At 43.0% G+C, this 16,899-nt stretch overlaps 1 protein-coding gene across 15 annotated transcripts in view; it reads left to right on the top strand.

Annotated features, from left to right (window-relative positions):
• The window catches only part of ABLIM1 (actin binding LIM protein 1), a 390,799-nt gene extending 374,805 nt beyond the window's left edge, over positions 1-15,994 (top strand). For 11 of the 15 annotated variants that reach the window (XM_063710526.1, XM_063710525.1, XM_055352215.2 and 8 more), the window contains 5 exons: positions 1,724-1,815; positions 2,991-3,096; positions 5,342-5,406; positions 6,050-6,110; positions 7,028-7,941. In XM_063710526.1, coding sequence (XP_063566596.1) covers positions 1,724-1,815; positions 2,991-3,096; positions 5,342-5,406; positions 6,050-6,110; positions 7,028-7,242 — 539 coding nt within the window. In that variant the 3' untranslated portion in view covers positions 7,243-7,941. Of the gene's footprint in view, positions 1-1,723; positions 1,816-2,990; positions 3,097-5,341; positions 5,407-6,049; positions 6,111-7,027; positions 7,942-9,188; positions 9,270-10,745 lie in introns of those variants that run through there. The other 4 variants (XM_019034674.4, XM_019034676.4, XM_019034678.4 and 1 more) reach the window with 1 other exon arrangement.
• Positions 15,995-16,899: the final 905 nt, after the last annotated feature.

Genomic DNA, 16,899 nt, shown 5'->3' with positions numbered 1-16,899 from the left:
CAGCTTTACAAAGATATGATCTTATCACATTTCTGTTAACAACCTAAAAGGCCTTCAATTTTCCAAAATGTCCTAATCTTCATCGTGCTATTTTTAATAAGTTATTTTTGGAATATCTTTCACAAGCAATACAAGTGGATTTTAAATCAATTGATATTTATAGAAAGAGTTTAAGGAACATCTACCTCCTAAGTTCATTATTCACAAGTATTGTGTACATTATGTTAATGAAATTTATCTAGTCCTTGCAAACTTGTGCCTATTGATTTTCATTAGTGTAAACTAAAGAGAAAAACTTCACACTGACATTTATAATTGTGAGAACTAAGAACCAATCATCAGCTTTTCTATGCCAATCCATGCCCTTCAGGAAGTTCTTGAGGCCTTGAGGTTGCTAGTTTAGTAAATTGCTTACTGGGACATTAAAGCAGCTACATTTTGGAAAGAGGGAGAATTAAGTTTTTGTTGTTGAATTTATTATCACTAAGTAGTTTAAAGCTCTTTTAGATTCCAAAAGGAGGAAAAATTTCAGGTCCATTAATCAAAATGCTGAAAACTAAGACTATTAGTTAAAGTTTATTTTGATTAGATTAGCAAACTTTCCTGTTTCCTCCCACAGCCAGATTAATCCAAGCAATTTAGGAAAACAATAATTATCTTAACCTCCCAACCATTCAGATTCCTCCTTTCCTTTCCCTGTCTCCCCTTTTCCAGAAAGCTAAAAAATTGAACACAATTTACTATATTGTTCCAAAGTAAAATTGTACCTGTATTAATGCTTTTTATTTACCTATTAGTATAAAACTCTTTTGTGACCATTTTTCAAAGGATGAGAAAAAGAAAACCTTAGAGACCCATTTCTTGAAAGAAATAGTAAAAGTATGCTTTTTATTGAATTTACTAAGAGTAGAAGACAGAGTGATAGTATTATGAAATTCTAAATATTCAGAAAAAGAGAAAACTACAAGGTTTAAACACATGTCACAAAACAATGACTATCTTACCTATCTGTTGGTATGTAGAGAAATTTGCATTTCTTTCTATTTGAAAATTGAGGCTGGGCGTGGTGGCTCACGCCTGTAATCCCAGCATTTTTGGAGGCCAAGGCAGGAGGATTAGTTGAGCCCTGGAGTTTGAGATCAGCCTGGGCAATAGAGTGAGACCATGTCTCTATAAAAAATATTTAAAAATCAGTACGGTATGGTGGCATACACCTGTGGTCGCAGCTACCCAGGTGGGTGAGGTGGGAGGATTGCTTGAGCCTGGAGGTCGAGGCTGCAGTGAGCCATGATTGCATCACTGTACTCCAGCCTGGGCAACAGAGTGAAACCTTGTCTCAAAAAAGAAAGGAAAAAGGAAATTCACTTCAAAGACATCAAAATAACAACTGGAGATGCCCTTCCATTTACTAAAGTGATCTCTGACCAGTGAACTTAGACTAAGTTGCAAACCCAGTTCTAACTGAGCAGGGAGGCCTAAATTCAGGCCTTCCTTGCATTACACGTTGACCTGGCTTGTCACACAGGGCCATTTTCTTGAGAAACCAGCCAGTAATGCTGAGTTGGTGGCAGGCATTTTTGTTTTCTCTTGTATTGTTTACTTAAAAGTGTTAAAGACCGTTGCTGACCTTGCCAGCCTAACAAACTGAACACAGATGGACTAGCCCGTTAAGATTCCCTTGTCTTGGGGCTGATGTGAGAAGTTGTCTTTGCTGTGGAATTAGGACCTGACATGAAACGCAGATCTAGTGGCAGAGAGGAAGATGATGAGGAACTTCTGAGACGTCGGCAGCTTCAAGAAGAGCAATTAATGAAGGTTTGTCCTTAAACTACCTTGCTGCTGTCTTCAATGCTAGTTACATAAGATCTATATTTTTTGAATGACTACTATGTATAAACCATCTAGATAGGCAAGAGGTGGTCCCAGTCTTCAAGGGGCTTGAAGTCTGGCAGGCAAGGCAAGACAGCTATCTGTTAATAGTAACTAGAATATGGCAGAATACCTGCTGGGCTCTAGAGGAGACGGCATTGGTGCTGGAGGTCAGAGGGGTGTGGAAGGTTTGGGTTGTTGTGGGAAGGAAAGAGAGACCACATGGGGGCATGTGTGCAGTGCATGTGTTGAAAGGCTGCTGGAGGGCCAGGCAGAGCAAGGTGGTATCCACCCAGGTAGTGCCACACCTTCCTTCCCTCATGCAGTTCTGCTGAAGGAATGACTGTGGGATTGAACATTTCTCCAAGTCTTTTCCCAGGATATGGGCCAGGAGAAAAGGAATGAAAGGAATGGCCACCATGAAGGGGTCCTCTTCATACCCTCCTTCCTGTAGCAAGGGCCTGCAGCAGCCCAGAAGGACAGTCTGTTATCAATCAAGAGGATGCTGAATCCTTTCAAATGATGTTTTCTAAGCATATAGGAAATGCACGTGATATTAGTCAAAGGATACAAAGTTGCATTTATAGTATGATCTCAGGTTTATATGTGTGTATACAAAAATACTAGATAGATATAAATCAAAAGATAGTGTTATTTCTGAGTGACATATTATGGGTTACTCTTCTTTTCTTCTAGATTTTCCAAAATCTGTAAAATTAGCATGTATTACCTTTATTTCTTGTTTTTAAACAAATCAAGGCAATTTCTTTTTAAAGGATACCAGCCCCAGTCTTCCCTTCCCACATCAAAAATCCACACACACTCACACATGCCTTCTGAGGTCTCCTGGCTCTTTAGGGAAAGCAGAGGAAGGAAAACGTTCTTCTAACATAGAGCCTGACTTAGGGAAATGGAGCTTTGAAACTGAAAGGGCTAAGAGGATTTAGGGTCCCAAACTTGACCTACCTCTTCAGGAACTACCAGGATCTGGGGCCACATGCATTCAGGCCCTCCAGCAAGAGAAACTTCTTGTGGGATCTGCTACAAAGAAACTGCAGCTCCATGAAAGTAATTGCAAGCTTTGCTTTCTTTTTTTTTTTTTTCCTTTTTTCTGTGACTAGCTTAACTCAGGCCTGGGACAGTTGATCTTGAAAGAAGAGATGGAGAAAGAGAGCCGGGAAAGGTCATCTCTGTTAGCCAGTCGCTATGATTCGCCCATCAACTCAGGTGAGCAGCAAATCCCCAACTTTCCCTGATTCGAGAGCCAGCCACCTGCCTGTAAGGAACCTGCCTTGACTGTTCACTTGTGGTGGAACCTACAGAGTATTCCACGGGAAAGGAAGTGTGGGAAACCCACTCCATGTCAAATGAGCTCATAAGCATGTCATGAGTCTCCCATAAATGTGTGTTTCCTTTCTTCTGGAAATGGGTGAACCCTTGGAGGTTCTCAAAATCCATGAAGGCCAATCCCCATATACTAGGTTTGTCTTCTAGAACACTCATCTCCAAGGGAAGCAGCAAAAGGAAATCCTCTAAAAAACATGATGCTTTTTTCTTCTTCTTCTTTTTTTTTTTTTTAGATAACATGAATAAGACATTTTCTAAGCATTATGATTTTACATTAATATCTTCAATAGAGGCCGGATGCAGTGGCTCATGCCTGTAATCCCAGCACTTTGGGAGGCCAAGGCAGGCGGATCACCTGAGGTCAGGAGTTTGAGACCAGCCTGGCCAACATGGCGAAACCCCATCTATACTAAAAATACAGACATTAGCCAGGTGTGGTGGTGGGCTCCTGTAATCCCAGCTACTCGGGAGGCTGAGGCAGGAGAATCACTTGAACCTGGGAGGTGGAGGTTGCAGTGAGCTGAGATCACACCATTGCAATCCAGCCTGGGCGACAAGAGTGAAACTCCATCTCAAAAAAAAAGAAAACAATCTTCAATACAAGAACTGAGGATGAACAGTGTTTTTGATACTTTTGAAGAAGATGACTTATATACTGGGCTGAAATAGCCTATCTGTATTTTCCCCTGTATCTATTTGTCATAAGCCAATTCTCTCTTAAACCACAAGATTTCTCCTCTCATATTCTGAGCTAGAGCATAATTTTCTCCTCTAAGAGTTCCTTTAAAAATGCATTTAGTGGGGAGACCAAGGCGGGCAGATCACAAGGTCAGGAGATCGAGACCATCCTGGCTAACACAGTGAAACCCCGTCTCTACTAAAAAATACAAAAATCAGCCAGGTGTGGTGGCGGGCGCCTGTAGTCCCGGCTACTCGGGAAGCTGAGGCAGGAGAATGGCGTGAACCTAGAAAGTGAGCTTACATTGAGCCAAGATTGCACCACTGCACTCCAGCCTGGGTGAGAGTGAGACTCTGTCTCAAAAAAAAAAAAAAAAAAACAAAAAAAATTCATTTAATGTTCACTCCATGCAAGCACTTTTGCTAAACATTTTATTTAATGTTCACAACATGCCAGTGAAGTAGATGTGGTTGTTATTAGCAACTGCAGCATTTTCATCTCTATTTTAGAAATCAGGAGACTGGTGTAGAAATTGAGTTAACATACCCAATGTGATACTGCCAATAACTAGCAAGACTAGGATTTAGAAATCCACATATTATAACCCCGGAGCCCACACCCTTACCTGGAATTCCCACTACCCTTCATAGATGCCTCACTGGCATTGATCTTGGATTCGGTGGTTTACAAATCTTTAGAGTTCCTTGGAATTCTGAGATTCTGCTCTATAAGAATGTATAACATTGTACCTAAATAGATGAAGAAATGAGGACTTCAGAAAGATTAAACACCATGTCCAGAGATACAGAGGTATTAAGTTGCAGAACCAGAATTCAAGCCCAGGGCTGCTCCCTCTCAAGCCCAGCAGCTTATAGGCTTCCATATCATTGACAGATACCCTGTATCAGGCCTCCCAGGAGTCCACCTGTAGATGGCTGGTAGATCTTGATAACATACAGGGTTGGCTTCCAGTTCAGTTACTGCTACCTTATCAACTGGGGCATGGGCTAATGTATTCAGATATCCCTGATTTACATCCTTGCTCAGCTGTTTAGAAGCTTAGTAACTGTTGGCAGGATATTTTTCTTAGCCCCTATTTCTCCTTCTGTAATATGGAACTAATAATCATAGTGTTATTAGGGTTATATCGAAGATTCAAAGAAATAAAGCATGCTGAACACTTAGCTCCATGCCAGAGCTGTAGGAAGCATAGCCAGCTTCAGCCCCCACTCAACCGCGTGGACTTCTTTCCCTTCCCTCCTCAGTCATATCACTGTCCACCCACTCCTTGCAAATATGATGGCATATTTTTGAACATTTGAGCCCAATATGATATGAATTTTTTTGGTATTTCTATCCTGTGAGGTAGAAGATACTGCCAATTTCATTAAAGGATTGGACCTTCTTATTTCCTAACAATGGGTTTTTTACTTTTTTCTTACTCAGCTTCACATATTCCATCATCTAAAACTGCATCTCTCCCTGGCTATGGAAGAAATGGGCTTCACCGGGTAAGATTTCTCCCCGATTCATTGTTTCTGCCTTTACTCCCACCTCGGCCCTGGTTGAAGTATTGACACATTGCCTGAATACGTCTGACTCTTGATCTCAGTGTTGGAACATAATGAAAATTTTAACCTCCCTGGTTGCCTAGTAAATTAATTTGAGTTACAGGCAAAATAAAATGTTTCTATTGAGAGAAGGAGAAATTAACTTTAGATAAAAGAATGGCCTGTGTATGATTATGGGAAAACTAAATTGCAAAACTGTATGGCAAATATTTTTTACAATGAAACAAAAAGTAATTACTTGAACCATTATCTTTGCTGTAAAAAGATATAAGAATGTGTGTTATAACCATCCTCCTCACAAAAGATGGAACAAATACAATTATGTAACTGTGTAGGAAAATGCATTTTTATTTATCAGCAAGAGATCCCTGCTTACCAAGAGCCTGCTGAGTGGTTGCATTAGTACACTAAAAAAGACAAAGAGATGGCATAGCAGTAGAAGAATCATAGGGGAAAAAAAATGAAGGTCTGGCATTTAGCTTGGGAAGAATTCCTAGGATTTTGTAAACTCTTTCTTCCTTTTCACCTGACTCCAAAACGATCACTATGGAGATTTCCTAATAATTGTTTTTCCTCATTTCAGCCTGTTTCTACCGACTTCGCTCAGTATAACAGCTATGGGGATGTCAGCGGGGGAGTGCGAGGTGAGGCTCCCATGGCCTGGCTGAGCATGGCCACGTCTTCCCTCGAGGCTGAGGTTCATGAGAGTCAAGTATACTGGCTGTGTTCATGCTGTATTGTATCCTTAGAGTAGGATCACATCTGTCTTCTGTGAGCTAATAGGGCAATTATTTACAAACTTTCAAAGAATATCTAATGAAATCAAACTGTAAGAAGTGAGTTTGTGAGAATTTATTCATTGCTCATACTATGTGCTGAGCACTCTATCAGATACCTAGAGGCCAGGCATGGTGGCTCATGCCTGCAATCCCAACACTTTGGGAGGCTGAGGCGGAAGGATTACTTGAAGCCAGGAGTTCTAGACTAGCTTGGGCAACAAAGTGGGCCTGTCTCTACCAACAACAACAACAACAAATTATAATAATTAGCTGGTGGCATATGCCTGTAATCCCAGCTACTTGGGAGGCTGAGGCAGGAGAATTGCTTAAGCCCAGGAGTTCAAGGCTGCAGTGAGCTATGTTCATGCCACTGCACTCCAGCCTGGATGACGGAGCAAGACTGTCTCCTAAAAAAAAAAAAGTAACTGGAGGTACAACAGTAAGTGAGACATGGCCCCTGCCCTCAAAATGCATATGGCAGAAAGAAGGTCTGTGTGATGAACATTGGGATCAGAGATGCAGAGAAGGAAGCAGTAAGTACCTTTAGGTTGTCAGCGAAAGCTTCCAGGGGAAAATGTTTTAACTGTTAACTAACACTGGACCAGGCATTTCTTGGCTTCAGGGAGGCTGATGGGATAACATGTGCAGAGTCTGGGAGCAGAAAAAGAACATGGTTTATAGGGAGAATATGTTGGGAATTTCAATATAATATAGTCTGTGAATGGTTCCTTGCTTTTCCATGGTCTTTCCCTTATGATATTTTCTTTTCCTTTCCTTTTCAGATTACCAGGTATGGAACGCTTTGTCTTTCTTGAATTGGCCACACCGATGGAACAGCCATGTTCCAACCCAGACTGCTGGCTCCAAGGCAACAGTTTCTGTTGAGAAGATGCTTGTTGTGGTTGATCTGTCTAGTAATTACTCTATAGCCGTGAAGAGCAGACATGCCTGGTGCCTGGGTCAAGCTGTCCCTGCAGGCCTTGGGGACACTGCATGAACCAGGCCAGGTGTAGGGGGTCTCTCTTGCTTTGGCCTTGGAGAGTCCTCTCTGGGGTGGAAGTGGACCAGCATCAAGGGTCTGCTCATATACAGTTTTTCTTCTTTTAATTATAATCTCTCAGTACTTTAGGCCACCCTTTTCCTGCGTGTTCTCAAATGAAAAGACACTGATGTCTTAGCCAATAGGAGAGAGCAGTTTGCCCTCATGACATTCCTTTCTCACTAGAACCTAAATCTTGTTAAAAAAAGAAAGAAAGAAATGTGATGGAGAATAAGAAAAGAAGAAAAATGCATAGAAAATCATGATTAAAGATAAGAAACTAACAATAATAGACTTGGGCATCTTTTAACTGTACTATATACTTTCATTCATGGAGCCTAATTCAGGAATTTGTCCATAACCATTAAGCCAAGATCTCTCCCCAACTTGATTGCAAAAGAGCTGTATTCCTGTTCTTATACAGCAAGGATCTCATTTTGAAAAATACATGGTCATTTAGATGACACAAATAAAATAGTGGTTAGGATTGGAGACCCAACAGGGAACTGGGAGCCCAAGAGTACTCCCTTCAGTTTCCTAGACTATTTCATGCCTCACCTGGAACTGGCATTTCTGTTGCAGACACTCCCAGATGGCCACATGCCTGCAATGAGAATGGACCGAGGAGTGTCTATGCCCAACATGTTGGAACCAAAGGCAAGTGCAGCTGTTCTTTTTCCTCTCATATGGGAATGGCGTAACCCTAAACAGATCTGATGTTCTATCTTTTCATCATTCTCAAAGTGTTGTAGGCTGGTGTGTTCAGGTGAGCCATGTCATGAATATGCACCTTGCCATTCTGCTGTTTTGCCCACATCAGGTCAGCAGGTTAAACCCTTACTGGGCAGGATGCTGTGTGTTTACAGTGAGGTGCCAGTCCCTCTCTGCCTATGACCAAGGTATTCCCTTGGCGTCTGCCATGTGCATTACAGAGCATATCCAGTGCTGAGTGGAGTGACTGCAGACTCACCATGTAGGTGAGGCAACCCTGTTTCACCATTGAAAGCCCTGCATTTCAAGAACCTCAGTCCTGGGTACACTGGGGTGACTGGCCTTCCTAGCTCCAGAGCACCCTGTACCTTCAGAGTTGTCCAAGGACTCGTGCTCCCTGGTGACCATAGCCAGGGCTTATTCCAATATGGCAGTTGCCAGAGCACTGCTTCTGGGCCTGCCTGGCCCCATAGATTCATGAGCTAGTCATGGGATAAGATTGTTAACCCCAGCACAAATGCACCCTGCCCTATAACAGCATCGTATAACAGGTAACACATTGGCTGGGCACAGTGGCTTATGCCTGTAATCCAAGCACTTTGGAAGGCCAAGGCGGATAGATGGCTTGAGTTCAGGAATTTAAGACCAGCCTGAGCAACATGGCAAAATCCCATCTCTACTAAAACTTAAAAAAAATTGCTTGGCATGACGACATGTGCCTATAGTCCCAGCTACTCGGGAGGGTAAGATAGGAGGGTCACCTGGGCCTGATAGGTTGAGGCTACAGTGAGCTGTGATCACACCACTGCATCCAGCCTGGGCAACAGAGCAAGCCCTGTCTACAAACAAACAAACAAACAAACAAACACCATGTGCCTGTAATTTCCATTATCTTCTAATGTTTACCTTCATCCCAATACATAGTAAGTTAACGTTCTGCCACTCAACAAAGCCCCCCTAAGGCTCAGTGCTACCTGAGACACTGGTGGAAAGTTGAGAATGTCTAAGATTCTGTCCCTGTCCCCTGGAAACTGGAGCTTCCACTGGCCTTGCAGAAGGAAGACCCATCACTTGGATTCTGTCATGACAGTCTCTTGGAAGCTCTATCTTGGGAGTACTGGCGTTTAGGTGGATTCTGCTTGTTAATAAAATGGACTGTGGTGTTCTAGAAGAGGTGTTTTCTTTCTTCTCAGATATTTCCATATGAAATGCTCATGGTGACCAACAGAGGGCGAAACAAAATCCTCAGAGAGGTGGACAGAACCAGGCTGGAGGTAAAACAAAACCGAAAAATCCAGTCCCAACTGCAGATCCCTATGCACTCCCCCAACTCTCCCCTAAGCAATGTTTTATTTCTTCAGTGAAAACAAAAAAAATCAAAAAAATCACCCTCATGTCATAGGTAGAACTAAGAAATAACTTTGGAGAAAAAAAAATATCCAGGTTTTCACTTAGATCAGCATAAAAATGCCCGGTAATATCCAGAAGAATGACCCAGGAGGTGGGCATGGTGGCTCACACCCATAATCCCAGCACTTTAGGAGGCTGAGGTAGGCAGATCACTTGAGGTCAGGAGTTCAAGACCAGCCTGGCCAACACGGTGAAACCCTGTCTCTACTAAAAATACAAAAATTCACGGGGCATGGTGGCAGGTGCCTGTAGTCCCAGCTACTTGGGAGGCTGAGGCAGGAGAATCGCTTGAATCCAGGAGCTGGAGGTTGCAATGAGCCAAGATCACACCACTGTACTCCAGCTTGGGCAACAGAGCCCGACTCCGTCTAAAAAAAAAAAAAGAAAAAGAAAAAAGAAAGAAAAAGAAAAAAAGAATGACCCAGGAAACACAGAATGATTTCAGTCATTTTCTTTGAAACTTGATGTTGCCATAATTATGGCTGGTAATTCAGAATGGGAGTCGCTATTTCTCTTGAGATAGTCTCAGATCCTTATCTTCCCCTGAGCTGGGGTTGAGTTCATGGGAGGCTGTGGGAGCGGCAAAGGCTCTCAGGAGAGACATTTATACTGATTTATACTGGACAAGTTTCTTTCTTGGCTGTTTCTACATTCCTTGTTGAAGGGTTATCTGGGTACACGTACCCAAGATCTCCTTAGACATGGAAGACTAATTTTTGTATTATAGCTTTCCATCCCAATGATTTTAATTAAGAAAAACCCTGGCTGCCAGTCTCAGAAAGAATGCTTACTTTTTCCTGACAAAAGGCAGTACCTTGGCGTAGAGGTACAGAGAATAAAGGCTGCAGGATCTTGGGGGAACTTTTCTAGGGGGGAATGACTGATGGGAAGTCTTCTCAGTAGAACAGACATCCACCTTACCTCCTATTCCTCAGCCAGGAGGAAGCCCTGGGGCTCCCCAGGGACCACGCTGGAGGTCATTTTCTTTGGCTTTCTATTGCGATAGTCCATTTTCCCTGCATCTTCTCAACGTTCCAAGGACCTGGAATGGAGTTGTCTCCAATGTAATAAATCACCTCTCTGTGTCCCATCACCACTCAGTGTTATTATTATAATCCCCATTAATACTCTGCCAGCTCTTTTATCTGATGGGAAGGGCTCCTCACCTGGCCCAACCAGGTAAGGAATACTGATGTCACAAGCATTAAAGATCGGCTCCTCTCCCGTCCTCCTGCCTTGTTCTTCAGAATGACTCTGTATAAACTATAGAGCAACGCTCAAGGCCATTTGTGTGGCCATCAGGACTGACAGCAGCTCTTTTTTTTTTTCCCTCTTCCCAGCGCCACTTAGCCCCTGAAGTGTTTCGGGAAATCTTTGGAATGTCCATACAGGAGTTTGACAGGTTACCTCTTTGGAGACGCAACGACATGAAGAAAAAAGCAAAACTCTTCTAAGTCCCACTCGTGAATGGCAATTAGAGAAAGGACTGACAGTGGCGGTGCCCCATAGGATGTCATATTGAGGCCCAAACTTGATTGGAGAATTTGCAAACTACCGTCGCTCAGCAACACCAAAAAGAGAAAGTCTGGTTAAAACACCATGAGTCAAATGTTGGGCCAGCCAACAGTAACACTTGCCAAGAAGCATGGCGTAGAAATTTCTATGTTCCGAAACACAGAGTAGTGTCCACATGTGACCTTTTCACATTACCTTATGTATACAACAGGAGCTGCATTGTTTTCTTCTTTTTCTTTTCCTTTATCTGTTGTCCAACAACAGTGCTGACTGTCCGGATAAGAGCCGGCAAGTGCCCTTAGGATGCCGCATGGGAAAATCGGTTATCATAATTTCAAAGTATAAATATATTTATTATGTAGCGCTGCGGCTAAGAAGGAAGAGTGAGGGGTCTGTCCATGGGGTGGCAGTGATTTCACACCCGCCTTTCTTGAATGGCTCCGTGTTACTCAGCTGTGCCCTGGCAGGAATGGAACTCCATCAGGGAACAGGGCAGCTCTGTTTGAATGGGGTGAATAACAGCAAAATTAATTCTTAACAAGCTCCTTGTTCTCTACTGTTCACCGGGACCTGGTTGGCAAACGACTTAGCTATTAGTATATTTAAAAACTGTTCAAAAGCAAAAGAGAAGGAACAGGAATGAAAGGAAACCTTCCCTTAACTCTTTCTGCTTCCCATAGCAGGTCTGGTTCCTGCTCCCCACCTAGGACAGAAGCTGTCTGGAGCTCCACCTTTGCAAAGAAAGGAAAAACAAAAATTGCCCCCAGATTAGCCCAGTGGCATGCCATTAGGTGATTTTGCGTAGGGGCCATATCACTCATGGCCAAAAAAAAAACCAAAAAACAAAAACAAGTCCCATGTCCTACTGACTCTAGTTCTTCCAGTCGTTATCCTCTGCTGTCTCTCTGGCATCCTATGAATCAGATCAAGCCCATGCTGTTGTTGGTTTTTAAGGTTTCTTTCAATAATAGGCTAAGGAAAGACATGTTTTTCTCTTTTAAATCTCTGTAACTCCAAAGTAGACTCCTTCAAACGTATTTAATTTGGCCTTTTCAGCTTTCTTCTTGCCCAGCTCTGTCGAATTCGTGGGTGTGTGTGCACATGTTGGTTTCACTCACCCAGAGTAATTTTGTGAGCGTGCATGTGCTTTTTAATTTCTGCTTGAATGTTTGTCCCGCTGTGTTGCAGCTTCTAAAGACATTTTCACCGAGTGTGTGTGACTCAAAGATCAAGAGTGAGGCTAAACTGCGACCCCAACATCACTTCCTTCATGGAAAGGTGTTGGCGCTGATGTAGCTCATGGCAGGATCAGACCGGGAACCACAGAGGAAGGATGAGGTGGGATGTGGAGGTCAGAGCATCTCACGAGAGTCCCTCAGGCTCTGCAACACTAGATTCGAATATGAGCCTAGGGTTTCCCCAACACGTGCGTGCATATGAAACCACATCATGATTCCCGACGTGAGTTAGATGAGGGAGAGTTTGTGTAACTCCACACCCAGGAGGGTAAGCCACTTTATTATCGTGCTTTGGGGCTGTGCTTAAGAATTTAAGCTCTGTTTTAAAGCCAAAGAAGAAAACATTTGAATTTACCTTCATATGCCACTAAGAACAAAAGCTCTGAAGTTCTTCCTGCTGGCACCAAATATTAGGATTACAAGCTGTCTCTCTGACACCAGTGGTAAAAAAGCAAGTAGAATAGTTTCTGAGTCTGTGTTGCAGCCTCTGACACGTGGCTGACTGCTGTCATTTGGGGGCTGGAATGAACAGTCACTGTTCTATAGCATCCTCCTGTGCTCTTACCTAAGGAATCTAAATTGTCCTAGCCTTCCATTGCTATGCACTGAATGAGGACTATTCTCGTGTGTGTGTGTGTGTGTGTGTGTGTGTGTGTGTGTGTGTGTGTGTGTGTGTGTTGGATCTACTAACATGTTTAGCAAATGGCTCTGACAGGGTGGCCATGAGCAGATGAGACCAGCTCTTGCTTGGTTGGAAGCCACACTGCAGTTTGCAGTTTAGCCTTTGGTGTCTCAGTGGCCTCTTGCTTATTCCATGCTTTTTCTATCCCATCCTCTCTCTGTGCCCTCCTGCAATGGCAGCCTTGGCACAATGCCTGGGTGTCCTCATCCTTGCTTTACTCTGGAAAGTGTGGGGATGGAGAGGATGGTGCATTTCCAACGTTTCCTTACCTGTCAATAACAATGGTGGCCACATGGGTCCCAGCACTTGGCTGGTGGAGAGATTTTTTTCATTATGGAGCTAATAAAGGGTCCCTATGTTTTACATTGATTAGTGAATTATCACCCAGACATGTGCAGATGAAATGTCAATATAAGAAAAATCAAGGTATTTGGGAAACATGGGCATAATCAGGTAGTTTTGCTAAAATTCCTCTTCCTTGGTCTACATAAAAAAGACATGGGTCTGTCATAGAATGGGGACATTAGACTGAAAACTGGGACAACCCCCTTCCTTATTTTATAGAGACTAGGAGTTAAGGGGCCTGCCTAAGATTGCAGTGATAAAGAACTGAACCCTAAATCAGCTCCCACTAATGAAACCCTGCTTTCCTTGTGTCTTTTAAACTCAGTTCTGCATCCAACTTGAGAAGAAGAAAAGCTTCTTTCCATATCAAGTACCATATGAGTTCATTTAAACTGCATCTTGCAGAAATGCATTGCCAGAAAGCACCAGTAGCCTCCTATCTGCAAGCAGAGTAGTGCTCTGCTCTGGGGAGGGGTCACTGGAAACCATAATGCAGAGTGGGCCCCCTACTCCATTTCCCAGCAGAAGGCTCCAGCTGGAGGGATGGGTTGTGGGGCAACCTGGTTCCTGCTAACTGCCAGATTGAATGCGTGGGCTAGAATGCCTGTGCATTTAGTTAAACTGGGCTCAGCATGCTTGTCCTCAAAATGTCCATCCTGGTCACAGCACACAAGATGGCTATTGGTCTGCTTTTACCCTACCCTGTACTATACAGTTATTAACACACTCAAACTGGTGGAGCTTGTTCACCCTAGGAAGGGGATTGTATATATGGCAGGCTTCCCTGGTGCCTATGTAAAGGGCTACATTTTGGAATATTTGATTTCTTTGGGACTCTTAAGTGCGTACTGATGGCATGAAGTAAAAGGGGCTTCTATGATGATAGGAAAATCAGTTGTTTTAAAATTTCTTCAAGAAAATCCAGGCTATCACATAGTCTTTCTGTGTGACTTATTGGGAGATAGGAAGAGCATTGGGAAACTTGCACAGCTAGCTATGCATCTACATTTTGGTTTGGGGTTAGTTATGAAATGTTCTTAATATGACATGTTCGATAACTTCACATAAACTGCCTGTTCTCCAAAACCTCAAAGAGATAGAGTTAATGAGTTGTTGTTTTTTTTTTAAATGGGAGTAGTTTTCTATCTGTCATGGGCTCTAGCATCTACTCCGCTACCCAATTCTGTCATCTCCAAGCTGAGTTTCCTCTTCTGAGGCAGAGGCTGGAGCAGTTCTTTTTCAGTTCTCATCCTCTCCATCCCAATCCAGTGTATCAGTCAGCTCTAACTCGGAGACGTCTAGCTGGTAATGTTTCTAAAACTTTCACTGGATTTCTTTAGACATTGAAGCAAACATTTTTTTCTAAGAATTGCTTCTCAGATGATGATATCAAATGTATATGCTTTTGCAAGTTTGAAAAATTCAAATTAACCACTTTTGACTAGCTAAGTCTTTCTAAAAACCACGTAAAGCTAACTGGGTCTTAGCATCCTCCTGTGTATGGAAGAGACAGGTGACCGCTCCAGGTTGGGTGCTCACAGAACCCTTTTCCTGACTCTCATGGAAGATGGTGGAAGGAAAATAGACTGTCTCATCAACCCTCCTGTGTCCTCTGAAGCAATCTCAGTTTTTATTAACCACCTCTTCTGTGTTTCTGATAGCTATTTAATCTGTATTTAATCTGTACTTCTTATGCCAGCCTCAATTTTATTTGATTTTTAAAATTATTCTCTTCTAACCAATGAAGTGTTTGTCAGTATGCCCCAAAGCTTGCTCTTTTGTGCTCCCTTTTGAATAACTTTCTATCCAGAAAAAGAGATTATTTGGGACTTGAGATTTGCAGTGATACCAACTTATAGCAGTGATGTACTTTAAGGGAACTACCCAACTATGTTGTGATAGAAGAAAGAGAAACCTTCACTTTGGCATTTTTTTTAATCACTGTTTATTTTTCCGTTTGCTGCCCAGGAAGCAGTGGGAGGTGGTGGCAGATATGCTTTGCATATGGATTGTTATGTTTTTATTTGGGCAAGTTTAATCATGGAAAACTCAAAAAGAAGGGGGGAAATGGTCAGTTTAAGCCAAAAGAAACTTTCTAAACAATGTATAGGTACACAGCAAAATTAAACAAATCCAACAATTTCTGAAGCTTAGTGTAATTGAGTGGTGGTTGTTATTCAATATAATTATTCCCAAAAGTGTTTCTCCTAAGAGTGCAGTTCCCATGAGTCTCTTCCTGAACCCATTGACCAAAGGTGGACAGAGACAATCCTGTAGACCTTGACATTCAGAAAGATGTGAGCCGCTTACTGATCATATATGCATACGTTTCTTTACAGCAGAGGAAACCATTGTCCACAAAACTGATGTTCTTTTGGGGTTTTATGTACAGACTTGTCCAATCATGTGTGTGGTTCCTGCGAGTTGCTGATGACTCCGCATTGAAGCTCTCTGAGTTCTTTGATTTTAAGTTGGGTTTATGGAATTTTTTCAAATGTTGGAAGGCGTGTGGTTCTTCCTGCCCTCCCTCCCCTTTTGGAAATATGAAAGCAAATGTTTAGAAGAATTCCTTTTGAAAAGCTGTGTCGTGTTCCCTGTGAAACTGAGCAGGTGTGTGTTGGCGCGCTAAGTGCCACATGCTTGTGTGCAGAGGAGGAGGTGGCCCTGCCGGCTCCGCGCTGCTGTGCCTGTGATCCCTACCTGCTCCCCGCTCCTGTTGCCAGCAGCACTCACTGCACTCCTTTGTCATATACTCTGCATCACTGTCATACTCACAACTTCGTGAATAAAGTTGTGTGCTTTATTCGTAGATGCCTCCATACCTGTGTTTCATTTCTCGTTCCCTGGCTCCCTTTGAAGGTCTATCTCATTTTAAAAAGCACCAACGCAACTTCCAATAACCAAAACAAAATCAGAATGATCCCAAGGCTGTGGGAATGCATTTTTATCATGCAGGTGGAAGAATGCAACAAATAACAACAGGATATTCCAGGACTGTGTGTCCAATAACCCAGACCATATTGACCAAGCTGTCCAAAGGAAAGAAATGTTTAGTAGAGCCATTACACTGTGCTGTGTCATAGGTGTTTGATTTGGTTTGTGACACAGCAGGGATAGTCCCATCATTTCGACAAAGCTGGGGATTTGAGGAGGTTTGAAGCTTCTGAGCCACTATGAGTGTGGGCCACTTTTTAGTAAGAAGCTAGAATGCAGTAGGAGAAAAGCATCCTTCCAATTTTGGGCATCACCTGCATGATCAAACTTTACATGAAGAAATTGTAGATGTTAACTTCCTTGTTATCATCACTGCCAAGATTTTAGGCTTGCCAGAAAGTACAAGGATCTATGTCCAAGATGGCCCACTCCAACGATAGCCTTCCTTCTGCTCTGTGTCTGCTGAGCCTACCCAGGACCCAGTCACACTGGCATTCACATGACCCTCCCCTGGAAGCGGGATGCAGGTTGTTTTCAAGACAGTTGGCATGTTTAGTTCACCACCATGGAAAACAGGCCGGGAGACCTCAGCTCAAGGTCTGTGTTCTGCTCACCTCTGCCTCCACCTGTGGGAAAGCATCCCTGCTGTGGTCCATAATTACCATAGCTGGGGGTCATCTCCAGTACTTATGAACTCTCTGTGGGATTTGGCTCTGGTGGCCACCTCTCCAATGGAAGTTGACCCCTGCCTCACTTCAGTTGCTAGACTTTAGTCAGCAA

The sequence above is a fragment of the Gorilla gorilla genome, chromosome 8 (genome assembly GCF_029281585.2).
Source record: "Gorilla gorilla gorilla isolate KB3781 chromosome 8, NHGRI_mGorGor1-v2.1_pri, whole genome shotgun sequence".
NCBI classification, from domain to species: Eukaryota; Metazoa; Chordata; class Mammalia; order Primates; family Hominidae; genus Gorilla; species Gorilla gorilla.
The sequence above is the reverse complement of the archived record's forward strand: the minus strand, read 5'-3'. Positions and strand labels throughout refer to the sequence as shown.